General features: G+C 39.5%; 2 protein-coding genes and 1 pseudogene across 3 annotated transcripts; all 3 read left to right on the top strand.

The window, feature by feature from the left end:
* Positions 1–135: 135 nt before the first annotated feature.
* LOC110109963 (probable polyol transporter 4) lies at positions 136–3,366 on the top strand. 2 transcript variants are annotated; one of them, XM_020841205.2, is made up of 2 exons: positions 136–534; positions 1,609–3,366. In XM_020841205.2, the coding sequence occupies exons 1-2, from the start codon at positions 408–410 to the stop codon at positions 3,042–3,044; spliced, it is 1,563 nt and encodes a 520-aa protein (XP_020696864.1). In that variant the 5' UTR covers positions 136–407; the 3' UTR covers positions 3,045–3,366. The 2 variants fall into 2 exon arrangements, with proteins under 2 accessions (XP_020696864.1, XP_020696863.1); XM_020841204.2 differs by having other exon boundaries at positions 136–590.
* Positions 3,367–9,191: 5,825 nt separating this feature from the next.
* LOC110109954 (uncharacterized protein At4g19900-like) lies at positions 9,192–10,385 on the top strand. Its single transcript, XM_020841187.2, has one exon. It carries the CDS (start codon positions 9,192–9,194, stop codon positions 10,383–10,385), a length of 1,194 nt encoding a protein of 397 aa, XP_020696846.1.
* A 2,497-nt stretch (positions 10,386–12,882) lies between these two features.
* On the top strand, positions 12,883–13,519 carry LOC114578893 (annotated as a pseudogene).
* Positions 13,520–14,008: the final 489 nt, after the last annotated feature.

Below are 14,008 nucleotides of genomic sequence, written 5' to 3'. Positions count from 1 at the left end.
TTTTTATTAAATATATTTTGTGATTAATATGATTTAAGTATTATAGTAAATATAACATTTTAATGTGAGACATAAATACACAAAAGTTTTGAGGTTGCATGCAAATTTTTTTTTTTTAAATAAACAAGGGAGCAATGTGAAGGTCAAATTCACCTCTTGCGCCTTCAGAAAGCCCAGCTACAAATTTCCATGGAGACCGAATCAAAAAACCAGAAGATCTTATTCTTAATTTCAGATCTAGGAAGCGGAGAGCGGAAGCCCCCTCTCCCATTGCGCAGCGCTTCCCCTGTTAAGATCTTTCATCCTTTTCCCTGGACTCTATCCACCTGCAGTTATTAAGCGAGTATTTGCCATAGATAGCGACAACAGGACGGGGATGGGGGCAGTGGATTCACCGGTGATGGGAAATGGAAGTGGGAATGGGATTCCTAAGCTGTCAGCGGGAAAGTACCGGAGAATGGACGCCCAGCTTGAGGAAGATGAGCAGGAGAGTAACATATTCGAAACGTACAGTGGTAGCGGCGACTGTAGAAAGTACGTCTTAGTCTGTGCCATCTTCGCTTCTCTCAATTCTGTTCTTCTTGGCTATGGTGAGAAGTCGTCATTCCAGTATCTCCTATCTATCAACTTCAGATCTTCTTATAATTTAATGATAATCTGGGTACATTGAAAGCCCCAACAAGGCGATCTGCCTGGTTTGATAAGATTTCCTCTTTCTTATAATGGTACGAGTGGTTGGGTTTTGATCTGCTGTCCTGTTGAGTTTGGATTTTTTTTTTACAGGCGGTCTAATTGGATACAAGATCTGGGAGATTGGTTGGTAGAAGTTGCGTTAGGTTTAAAAAGTTTTAGTTCTAGAATTTAGCTGGTTGGTAGAAGTTGCGTTAGGTCCCCCCCCCCCCCCCCCCCTTTTTGGGCTTTTGTTGCTGATGGATCAAACAATTTGCTAAATCTCGATTCCTTATTTTTCACTATTTCGATATTATTAACTCTCTGGTAGGGCTTCCCTTGTTAATTGACTTTATGCCATCTATGAAACTTTAGTTATCTCGCTCCTAGAGCGGTTAGATTTTTGGCATTTTTATTACAAATCTTGCTCTGTATATTCACGTTTAATAAAGAGAATGAACCCATTAATGAAAGATCAGAAACCAAGGCATCCAGATTCCAGGAAATATTTTGGGAAATTTATGGTGTTAGTTTTTGTTCAGCTGTTCTTCAATAAATGACGATTTTCCTATTGTTCGGATGCAGATTTACCCATTGGTGTTTAAGTCTTGTTGCCTCATTGTCATGATCACGTTAAAAAATTGTTACTTCTTTCAAATGCATGATATTTTTTGAAATGGCAATTTTATTTTACTTCTCAATCAGCTCTATGAAGATGATGAAGATGATTCATATGGGTTGAATGTCTATTAGAGTTATTTTTTGCATCCTACATCTGATGTGAATCCAATTGTAATTAGTAGAGTAATTACAATAGGATTCACATAAACACCACGCTAGAACTAAAAAAAGTGACCTTTTTTAAGGCCCGATTCAGTTTTCTCTTCTTGTTTTTTGTGGAAAAACTTTGTGCTGAATCATGAACTTATTTTTTTTCAGATGTCGGGGTTATGAGCGGCGCTATTATTTATATTCAGAAGGATTTGCAAATAACAGAAGTTCAACAAGAAATTCTTGTTGGGTCTTTGAGCTTTGTCTCCATTCTGGGTAGCTTGGCTGGTGGAATAACATCTGATGTCATTGGGAGGAAATGGACTATAGGCTTAGCTGCTATAATTTTCCAAATGGGTGCTGCTATAATGACTTGTGCTCCCAATTTTCTCTTGTTGATGATTGGCAGGCTTTTGGCAGGAATTGGAATAGGATTTGGCGTCATGATCGCGCCTGTATACATTGCTGAAATATCTCCTACTGTCAGTCGAGGATCTCTTACCTCCTTCCCTGAGATCTGTATAAACATTGGGATCCTTCTTGGCTATGTATCAAACTATGCTTTCTCTGGTCTTTCAAAACATTTGAGTTGGAGAGTAATGCTTGGAGTTGGAATTCTCCCATCAATCTTTATCGGTTGTGCACTTTTTGTGATCCCAGAGTCTCCCAGGTGGCTGGTTATGCATAAAAGGGTTGATGAAGCGCGGTCCGTGCTCCTTAAGGTAAGTGATAATGCAGCAGAGGCTGAGCAAAGACTAGCAGATATTCAAGAAGCTGCTGGAACTTCAAACATGGAGAAGCATGAGGAGAAGGTTGTCTGGCAGGAGTTGTTGCATCCTTCTGTATCTCTTCGCCGAATGATGATTACTGGATTTGGCATACAATGCTTCCAGCAGATTTCAGGAATAGATGCTTCTGTATATTACAGTCCAACGATATTCAGAGACGCAGGGATTGAATCTGACAGTAAAATCCTTGCAGCAACTGTTGCTGTTGGCTTTACCAAAACAATTTTCATTTTGGTTGCCATTGTCCTAATTGACAGAGTTGGAAGGAGGCCATTACTTTATATTAGCACAATTGGGATGACACTTTGTCTTTTCGGGCTAGCACTTTCTCTTGCTTTGCTTGCGGCTGAATTGGTCTCATCAAAGGTAGGGATCATGGGGGCCATCTTTGCTGTATGTGGCAATGTGGCTTTCTTCTCTGTGGGACTTGGTCCAATATGCTGGGTGTTGAGCTCAGAGATTTTCCCTCTAAAGGTAAGAGCTCAAGCGTGTGCCATAGGGGCAGTTGGTAACAGGGTTTGCAGTGGCCTAATTGCCATGACTTTCCTTTCCTTGACTAAAGCTATCTCAGTGGCAGGAACATTTTTTATCTTCTCTTCTGTAGCAGCACTATCTGTGGTATTTGTACACTATCTTGTGCCCGAGACAAAGGGGAAATCTCTGGAGCAAATAGAGAATTTGTTTCAGAGTGGCAGAGAATGGCAAGCGGGTGAAGTGGAGCTTGGAGATGTAGAGCATTTAGTCCCGAGGGAAAACAAATCTTTGAGCAATAAGGATGTTCTCGGCTATATTGGTGAAGTTCATCAGCAAAAGTAAGTCTAATGCTATAGCAATATTCTGTTGATTATAGGAACAGATCGATAGAAATACAAAATGAGGAAGGATCATATTGCGTGTACGGGCTGTATCATTGAATCTTGGTTAAGTTGTCCATTGTTAGTCATCACATTCATATATTTCAAAGAGTTTCAGAAAGAGTGCTTATAGTCTAGAGTCTAGACCCAGATAGTCTATCACAATACTTGAGGTCATATCACTTACAATCACAATTAGAACATGTGGTATCATTTTGGATCAATTTTGTATAGTTGGGGGATTAAATTGGGGCAACATAATATTTTAGATTAAATTGACTGCACACGGATAATCTAGGAATTATTTTGAGATTTTTTTGCATGTTTTTTAAGGCTCCGTTTGGGACGGCTTTTTTATTGTTTTCTATAACGGAGTTTTAGTACAATTTTTTTTATTTTTGTACTAAAACTCCGTTTTAGAAAGCAATAAAAAAACCGTCCCAAACGAAGCCTAATACTACACACTATAAGATCATTTGCAAGTTTCCTACCAACTTTTAAAAATAATACAATTCAATCTCTTGTTTTACAATCTATAATATGTTACCATGTTAAACGTTTCTTATAATATGTAAGTATTTTCATCTTCCTTCCCAGTCGTTGCGACTTCTACCCAAGGGTGGAAATGTGGAATCACATTGGCTCCTGAGTGGGCAAATTTCTATACTTTAAAAAATAAATAAATAAAGAAAGAAAATGCTAATTTTTAGGAGTTTTCCCTTCCTTAATTTATTAGGATGTCAAAATGAGTTTTCGAGTTGGATTCAACTCTAACTTGGAATTAACCCGATTTCAATTCATCTAACTCGAACCCAAATAGATTAGGTCATTGGGTTGTAAGTTTGGACATGAACTCAACCCAACGCCAACCAGACCCGTCATGACCCGATCCTCTGAACCGATTGAGTGTCTTGGGCAAGCGAGCGAGCGCGAGCGGGATTTCAGGTTGTCCCTGAGCAAACGGGTCAATTTGGCGTTGCTTTTGGGTTCTTAGGTTGAATCAAATCCGACCTAAAATTGCAATCAGGTTAGAATATGAATGCTAAACACAATCCATTTTTCAAACATGTTAATCTGAATGTATAATTTTTAGGCCTATTTTTTGAATCGTGTCAAATATTGACACCCCTACAATTTACCATGATGCCCAATTCTCACCAAAAAAAGCCCAACCTAATTCTCTACTTTAAATGGATTGCTAATTAATTAAAATAAAAACTCATAGCTTTTCATACTCTTATATATTTTGTGGTTTTATCTTGCTAATTCTTTGCTTTTTTCTCTAGAAACACTAATTTTAATAATAATAATAATAATAATAAACTTCCATCTTGGACTAGCATTTCTATTCTTGCTAAAAATATAGTAAATGTCAAAAAAAATATTGTATCTTATGGTTTATAGACTTATTATTTTGACATTGATTTTACCATTTGCATGTTGATTGCAATCCTTCCACCCATCGTCGCCCGTTGATTACGATCCATCTGACCATTGCTACTGTCAACTACGATCCCTCCGACTTTCGTAGGACGCCAACTGCGACCCCTGTCGCCTGCCGACTACGGTCCATTTGTCTACCGTTGTCTATGACTACAGTTCCTGAGATAGTTGTCGCCCATCAACTATAATCGCTTTGACCTCAGTCGTCCGCCAACTTCAATTCCTTCGACCTCCATCATGTGCCAGCTACGGTCCCTCCGACCTCCGTCGCCAGTTGACTACAGTCCCTCCGACCACTGTTGCCCGTCAACTACAATCCCTTTGACCACTGTCGCCCGCCAAGTATTGTCCCTCCAACCTCTGTCATTCGTCGATTATGGTCCTTTAAACCACTATCGCTCGCCGACTATGGTTGCTCTGACCTCAATCATCCATAGACTTCGATCCCTCAGAGATTCATCGCCCATCGACTACGGTCCCTCAGATCACTGTAACCGGCCGACTATGGTCCCTTCGACCACCGTCGCTCGCCGACTACCTTCCCATCGACCACCTTGGTTCCTCTGACAATTTTTTTACTACTTTCTACTAAAGTTTTTTGTTATAAAGTGGTATGTATGTAAATTTCCCAAGTTTTTTAGTACAATTAAAAAAAAAAACAACAAAAAATAGTGGTTGAATTCTGTCTCAAATGAAACCTAAGGCTTTACTTAGGATAAATTTTACTGATTTTAAGTTGAAGATTGATATTTTGTTCTATCATTTTCCATATATGAGTGGATACTCGTAACTAGAAAAGAGAGCATCAACCTAAATAATGATGAGGCATTGGTAGCAATAGCTAGTGTGGACTTTATTGGCATTTGTCGACATTGACAGTGATGTCAATAGGCATCAACCTTAGTGACAATAATACGCATCATTCTTATTGTTAAAGACATGAGTAGAAGTAGGTGTTGCTAACAAGTGTTTATCTTATTAGTGATGATGATTATCAGCCTTGCTAGCGATGACAAATATTAACTTCAAATTAATGATGGCGCATGCATGTGCATTTGTTTCAACAATAAAAATGACGTTGGTGTCGATGACAAGTGTCAATCTTAATAGCAACAATCAACATTGACTTCGATGGAGTGGCGAAAGTCAACATTAGTAGAGATGACAGATGTTTGCTTTGCCGGCGATGGCAAACATAAGCATTGGTGTTAATGACATGCATTGACTTTGTTGTTAACCGCGAGGATAAACTTTTTGTGGCCATAATGGGCGTGAAAATTGTTAACGATCTTGGATGTTACTTGTTAGGTGCTGGTTGATAGCTCTATACACTCTCATCTGAAATCGTTGTGGCCTCATTTCAACTCATCCTCAAATGTGCCAAAGGAGAGCCTATACATAATTTTATGTATCGGCTTTATAACCATTTCCATCATAAACTTAACATTTTTATTGGATCGTGCTGATCCTTTTTGGCTCATGCAAAGGCTTTTAAACATCTTATGGCATTGATGATGTTAGAAGTAAGCTATTTTAGGGTTTAGGGTAAATTCATCATGCCGTGATGCTCATTTTGACTATAATTTTTTATTGAAAATTGAGTTTGAATGACCTCTAATTTGTTCTTTCTTTTGCGACTGATGAGACAATTAAGGTAAACTCACATAATATATGCAAGTTTAAAATTCAAAATTCAAGATCTCTTAATTGATAGTCAAAACTCTCAACCATCCCCCACCGAGGTTTAGGGTGGTTGATGGGTGAGCACGGTTAGGAACCTCCCATCACGAGTTTGAATACCCTCTACTACGGACTCGCCTCTTCAATGGGGCAAAGCAAGTGTGAGCCCGATGACAGTGGGTGCTCTCGCTAAGTTATGCCGAGGAATTAGTTACGTTGTCAAACACTCCCTTTAAAGTGGCTGCGGGCCGTTTAAAAAAAAAAAAAAAACTCTCAAACATGACATCAATATAAGTTAAGTGTTGAAAAAAAAAATTAATTTGAATATTAAAGTTTTTAAAACCCAAATAAAATGAGCTTCTCTCAATATTATGCCATTTATTTTATAAACTTCTTTACATTTGAACAGAAAAATAAATTTCGAATCATTAGTTGAACGGCTACCGTTTTCTATATAATTGTAAAATTATCATGAAGAAAAAATAGAAGTATTTATAAATCAAAAAATAAAATATTTTTTCTTATAAACTAAATTTTAAATTAATTCTAAAATTATACTAAAATAAAGAAAATATGATAATAATCTCTAAAGTAAATCATTAAAAAAGTTATCCTAACCTCATCCTAAGCAATCCCTATTAAAAACATGATTATATGCGACTCTTAATTAGAAAATGGCAGCCAACTACTACAGCATGATTTTGTAATGTTGGTAAACTCATAAAATTAAACTTATAAGTCATCAATGAAGGATATTTAAGAAAAACACAATACATTAAACAATAACGTTGGCGAGGGACGGTGGTCTGACGGATTGTAGTTGGCAGGTAACGGTGGTCAGAAGGATCGTATTCGACAGGTGGGGAAGTTTTAGGGATCGTAGTCGTCAGGTAATGTTGGCCAGAGGTATGCCAGTCGTCAGGTGGGGAGATCAAAGGGACCGTAGTTGGCGGGCGACGATACTCGGAGGGACCGTAGTTGGCGGGCAACGATGCTCGGAGGGACCATAGTTAGCGGTGATAGTGGTCGGATGCCGAGCGGTGATCCGATGATGGTCGAGCTGAAGTCCGACGGTGGTTGGCAGTCGGGCGAAGTTCGAAGGCGGTTGGCTGATAGGCGATAGTCCGACGACTGTCGGCAATTGGCATCGAGCGGTGTTCGGTGTAGGTTTGATGGCGGTGGTGCCCGAGTGGAGCTTTAGATCCTTGAAGCCTCAAAACCCTCTCCAATCTCTAGCCATATGTTTAAGCTCCAAGCCCCCCTTCATGTGGGAAGTGAGGGTCTATTTTTAGATTTTTTTTTTTTTTTGAAAACTATATGTTCTGTAAATATGGAGATGATTCTAGACAAAATCATAGTGGTCCATAGAACTGCTCATATTGATTCTCTCAATCATAGAACGTTCATCAAGCAATCAAGTGCCAATAATGATGTTGGAATCAACCTTTCTTAGGGTTGTTGGATTCATCTCGCCGAGCTGCTCAATTTGACTATAAGCATATTATATTTGGATATCATCTGATCATCCAATGTATGCTTTGAATCTTTCAAATATGCTTCAATCCCTTGATTTAGATTCATTTGGTCTTGGATTGGACCGTTTTTAATGTTGTTGGGTTCCTCCTTTTGAGACATTCAATTTGACTATAAATTTGCTAAAATAGCTCAAATGATCTCAAATCTAATTTTAAAAATTTTCAAGTTGAATATGGCTCGACATTTGTGCTCGATAAAGGCAATTTTTTGCCTTGCATCACAAACATACACTAATTTTTATATGACTGGAAATAACTAACATTTTTGTACGCATCCTGAATAATTAGAAAGCAATAAAAAGGGGTTATATAATTTCTGAAGAAGAATAAAATATTTCATACTAAGAAATGATTATATAAAGATCATGCTATTTTAACTATAGCTTTGACTCGTTTGGAATAGGTTCCTCGCTATTTTCTGAAGTAAATTTTTAGTAGAAAATTTTTTTAATTTAATTTTTTTTTGAAATTTAGATCAATTAAGATAAATTCATACACACGTCACATACAAAATGCTCAAATTCAAGACCTTTTATTTGACAGCATAAACTCTCAACCAACACACCAAAATAAGATGAATCACATTTAACATAATAAGCAGAAGTCGCTTTCTTCTCCTCTATATAACCAACCAATTTATTCATCTCATCTCAAAATTAACCTTCTCTCCACATAGAAGAAGTCACAAATTTAAGCTACATATTTATTCAAACAATAAAAAAAAATTTGGTTACTATTAGATGTAGATTAGTTGATGCAAACTCTCCTATAACTTTTTATGCTTTCAGTATGATGAGAAATTATTTTGTACGGAGGCAGGACACAGCTCTGTGTTCGAAGGTAAATCAGATGTTGCCACTTCAGCGGTTCTTAGCAGTACCGAACCGCGGTACTGAACAATAACGATATTCGGCATCCGCACATAATAATTTATCGTTTATTATAGACTAAGTTGATTTTCTTAAAAGTAAACATACCATTTCTTGGACAACTTCATCCATATGGAAGTGCTCTATTCGTTTGCTTTTTTGATATTGATTTGTTTTCTTTATTACTGGTTCATCACAGTGACTTCCAAACAAAATGTCATCCATTTGGCATCCCGCGTTGTCCGTTGGAGCAGATAATAAATATGATAAAGAGGCATGAAGAAGAAGTTCGCTATATAACAATATTTTACTATCATTAATTAGTAATTAATTATAAGAAAATGGTATTTTTATTATTTTATATATAACATAACGACTAATAATTCTCCAACGCCATGTTTTAACATATCTGTTCGTGTCATATATGTTGATTTAATTATGTAAAAAATTGTTTTGACATAGTAGCTCGTCTTTGGCTTTTATTAATTTTGCTCCATTAACACTTAATCGCCCAGAAAGAAAGAGCATTGGATTGTTGTTCTGCACTCCTTAATCGTGCTTTCCTTCTGTTCGATTTCGTCAATGGCAAGGCAAAGGCAGAGACTTTCCTTTTACTTGCTCTTCATTCCGGTCACTTTCTTCTCCGTAGCAGTCCTCCTTACCTGGAACAGTCTCGGCCTCCTCTGCTTCGCCGGCTTCAAAGTTAGGCCTGTCGCCGCCTCCATCTCCATCCTTGCCATCGCCGACGGCCAACTCGTACTGTCTCCCAATTCCTCAAAAACACATAAAAATCCCAACTTTCTGCACGTCTCGCGGAAAGCATACACTAGCTCCAACTCGTACTCTGCTCCATCTCCGCGTCCCCTCTCGTTCTCCGCTCGCGCCACCGCCTTCTTCCGCGGCCATCCCCCCTGCGCTGCCCGTTTCCACATGAACTGGATCTCAAAGCACCAAAACTTTTCCCAAAAGGAGCTTCTTTCCATTGAAAGCATCTTCAAATTCCACCCCCAAGCCTGCCTCCTTATTCTATCCTCTTCGATGGACTCCCCTGCCGGTGCCCAGCTACTGAAACCCTTCACCTCCCTTGGTTTCCGCATTGCGTCCATAACCCCCGACTTTGGCTTCCTCCTCAACCAAACGCCGGCCAAACGCTGGTTCCGACGACTACAACAAGGCCGCATCAACCCCGGCGAAGTCCCTATAGCCCAAAACCTCTCCAACCTCCTCCGCCTCGCCGCCCTCTACAAATTCGGCGGCATCTACCTCGACACCGACGTCATAGTCGTCAAGGAATTCTCGGCTCTTCGAAACGTCATTGGAGCTCAGACGGCCGACATCGCCGGTAACTGGAATCGGCTCAACAATGCTGTTTTGGTTTTTGATAAAAAACACCCGCTTTTGTACGAGTTCATTACAGAATTTGCGTTGACGTTTGATGGGAGCAAGTGGGGTAAAAACGGACCGTACCTGGTGTCGAGGGTAGTGGAGAGAGTGAAGGGAAGGAGACGGTTTGAGTTCAGCGTAGCGCCACCGCCGGCGTTTTATCCGGTGAGCTGGACGAAGATAGAAGGAATCTTTAAGAGGCCAGTAGATAGGATGCATGAGAAGTGGGTGGAGGCGAAGCTGGAGAATATAAAGCGGGAGAGTTTCGCGGTGCATTTGTGGAACAGGTGGAGCAGAGACATGGCGGTGGAGGAGGGAAGCCTGATTGGTAGAATTTTTGCGAGTTGCTGTGTGCTCTGCAACTCTTCTTCATCAAATCAGCTATCAAAATGAGAGAAGAAATAGTGAAATACAATTGTTTACATTCTGAGCTTTTTTTTTACAATTGCGAGGGGAGAAAAGGAGCATATGAAATTAGATTTTTGAATTTGTTCTTTTTCATTTTTTTATCTAAATGATCGTGCAAATTGCACACATCAATATCATTAATATCTATATTAGTATTAAATATCTGATTGTGAATTTATGGAAATAAAGTTTTGATCATTTAATTATCATGTTTAGTAGGATTGGTAAAATTGGGTCACAGGTTGGGTTCGGGTCCAATCCGGAATTGACCCGACACGAGTTGGTCCGATCTGACCCATTTTTTTTAAAACGGGTCACTTTATTGGATCTGAACCCGACCCACTTAGGATATGGGTCAACTTGACATGACCCACCAATGCAGCTCAACCCACCTCGTCTTTACTACCGAGCACGCCATCATCGCCGAGCAGTCGTGACTTCGAGTTCCGACCTAACAGGAAGGAACATCATCGAAGCATCAAAGGAGGCGAGCTCGCCGTCGTCACCAATCTTCCCTCATGTATTCGTCGTTTTCCTCCCTCACGAGTCTCTTCATCGTCGTTACTTCCGATCCAACAAAAAGAACGACAAGCTCGTCGTCGTCGCCAATCGGTCGTGACTTTCGAGTTATGACCCAACATGAGGGAATGTCGTTGAATGAGGCGAGCTCACCGTCGTCATCATTCTTCCCTCCCCGTAGTCTTGTCGTCGTCGTTTTCCTCGGTTGTCGCTCGTCGAAGAAGTTGAGGAATCGTGTCAACTTCGGGTTAGCGGATTGATCTAGACTCTACCCGTTTATTCAAACAAGTTGAATCTTGGAACCCGAACCCGAACCCGACCCGTTTGTGAAACGGGTTGACCATAACTCAGAATTTTCGTGGTTGATTCGGGTGGTGTCAAATATTGACACCCCTAATATTTATGTTTCATTTGAGACAGCTTTAAATCACTGTTTATTTACTATTTAAAAAAAATTACCTAAAAATAGTTTTGCAAAATAATAAGAAAGCCGTCTCAAATGAAGCCTAACTCATGTGTTTAATTACTTCCATTGAAATAAGAAAGTGGAGCTATTTAAAAATAATTTCATAGATCTAAATATATATGGCTATTTCTGAAGTATTTTTAGTAGTAAATTTTTAAATTTTTTTTTTTTGACATTTAAGATCAAATTAGACAAATTCAGTACACGCACAATAAACATGCTCAAATTCAAGTACCTCTTATTTTACAGCTCAATACTCAGACACCACCAAAATAAGAATGTTCACATTTAAAGAATAAGTAGCAAGTCCGCTTTTTTTCTCCTTCTATAATAACCACAAATTCATTCATTTCATCTTCAAAATTAACCTTCTCTCCACATAAAGGAAGTCACAAATTGAAGCTATTTTATTCAAACAGAAAAAATATATTTTTCGTTACTGATTAGATGTAGAGTAGTTGAGCAACTCTCCTATAAACTTTTTATGCTTTCAGTATGATGAGAATATTCTGTAACGGAGGCAGACACAGCTACTGCGTTCGAAGGTAAATCAGACTTTGCCGACTTCAGCCGGTAACTTAGCAAGTACCGACGCGGTACTGGAACAAGTAACGAATATTGGCATCCGCACAAATATTATATTTTATTAATAACTAAGTTGATTTTCTTAAAATAAACATACCATTTCTTGGACAACTTCATCCATATGGAAGTGCCCTATTCGTTTGCTTTTTTGATATTGATTTGTTTTCTTTATTACTCTGTTCATCACAGTGACATCCAAACATGTCATCCATTTTGGCATCCCGCGTTGTCTCGTGGAGCAGATATAAATATGATAAAGAGGCATGAAGAAGAAGTGCGCTATATAAACAATATCATACTATCATTAATTAGTAATTAATTAATAAGAAATGGTATTTTTTATTATTTTATATTACATAACGACTAATAATTCTCCAACGCCATTTTTAACATATCTGTTCGTGTCACATATGTGATTTAATATGTAAAAAATTGTTTGACATAGTAGTCGTCTTTGGCTTTTATTAATTTTTGCTCCATTAAACACTTAATCGCCCAGAAAGAAAGAGCTATTGGATGGTTGTTCTGCACTCTTAATCGTGCTTTCCTTCTGTTCGATTTCGTCAATGGCAAGGCAAAGGCAGAGACTTTCCTTTTACTTGCTCTCATTCCGGTCACTTTCTTTCTCCGTTAGCAGTCCTCCTTACCTGCAACAGTCCCTCGGCCTCCTTCTTTCGCCGCTTCAAGAGTACCCTGTCGCCGCCTCCATCTCCATCCTTGCCATCGCCGACGGCCAACTCGTACTGTCTCCAAATTCTCAAAGAACACATAAAAAACCAACTTTCTGCACGTCTCGCGAAAGCATACACTAGCTCCAAATCGTACTCTGCTCCCATCTCCGCGTCCCCTCTCGTTCTCCGCTCGCGCCACCGCCTCTTCCGCGGCATCCCCCCTTGCGCAGCCCGTTTTCCCATGAACTGGATCTCAAAGCACCAAAATTTTCCCAAAGGACTTCTTTCCATTGAAAGCATTCTTCAAATTCCCCCCCAAGCCTGCCTCCTTATTCTATCCTCTTCGATGGACTCCCCTGCGGTGCCCAGCTACTGAACACCTCACCTCCCTTGGTTCCGCATTGCGTCCATAACCCCGACTTTGGCTTCCTCCTCAACACAAACTCCGGCGAAACGCTGTTCGACGACTGCAACAAGGCCGCGCTCAACCCCGGCGAAGTCCCTATCGGCCAAAACCTCTCCACCTCCTCCGCCTCGCGCGCCCTCTACAAATTCGGCGGCATTACCTACCGACACCGACTCATAAGTTGTTAAGGAATTCTCGGCTCTTCGAAACGTCATTGGAGCTCAGACGGCCGACGTCCGCCGGTAACTGGAATCGGCTCAACAATGCTGTTTTGGTTTTTTGATAAAAGCACCCGCTTTTGTACGAGTTCATCTTACAGAATTTGGCTTGACGTTTGATGGGAGCAAGTGGGTAACAACGACCGTACCTGGTGTCGAGGGTAGCGGAGAGAGTGAAGGGAAGGAGACGTTTGATTATAGCGATAAGCTCCGCCGGCGGCGTTTTTACGGTGAGCTGGATGAAGATAGAATGAATCTTTAAGAGAGCCAGTAGATAGGATGCATGAGAAGTGGGTGGAGGCGAAGCTGGAGAATTCATAAAGCGGAGAGTTTCGCGGTGCATTGTGAACAGGTGGATGGCAGGACATGGCGGTGGAGGAGGGAAGCTGATTGGTAGGATTTTGTGCGACGTTGCGGTGTGCTCTGCAACTCTTCTTCCAATCAATCAGCTATCAAGAATGAGAGAAGAAAATAGTGAAATACAATTGTTTACATTCTAAGGCTTTTTTTTTTTTTTTTTTTTTTGGAGATTTACATACATATCACTCTTTATCATTTTATTTATAATATTAACATCTAAAACTTTACATTTACATACATACCACCAATATTCATTTCATATCAAATATGAGTGGTAGAAATGATATATGAGTGATGAGGAAAGATATGAGTGATATATTTGATATTAAAATAAATGAGTTGTTATATGTAATATCTAAGTTTGTGATGTTAGATATTCTAAA

This window comes from Dendrobium catenatum, unplaced genomic scaffold (genome assembly GCF_001605985.2).
Source record: "Dendrobium catenatum unplaced genomic scaffold, ASM160598v2 original_scaffold_208658, whole genome shotgun sequence".
In the NCBI taxonomy this organism is placed as follows: Eukaryota; Viridiplantae; Streptophyta; class Magnoliopsida; order Asparagales; family Orchidaceae; genus Dendrobium; species Dendrobium catenatum.
Note: the sequence above shows the minus strand (reverse complement) of the source record. Positions and strands in the feature narration are given on the sequence as shown.

What these genes read in the sequence shown, in the direction of transcription:
- LOC110109963 (XM_020841204.2), top strand. Translation starts at nt 377, where the DNA reads ATGGGGGCAGTGGATTCACCGGTGATGGGAAATGGAAGTGGGAATGGG. An exon ending in TTCTGTTCTTCTTGGCTATG is followed by an intron (nt 591 to 1,608) that starts GTGAGAAGTCGT and finishes ATTTTTTTTCAG; the next exon opens with ATGTCGGGGTTATGAGCGGC.
- LOC110109954 (XM_020841187.2), top strand. Translation starts at nt 9,192, where the DNA reads ATGGCAAGGCAAAGGCAGAGACTTTCCTTTTACTTGCTCTTCATTCCG.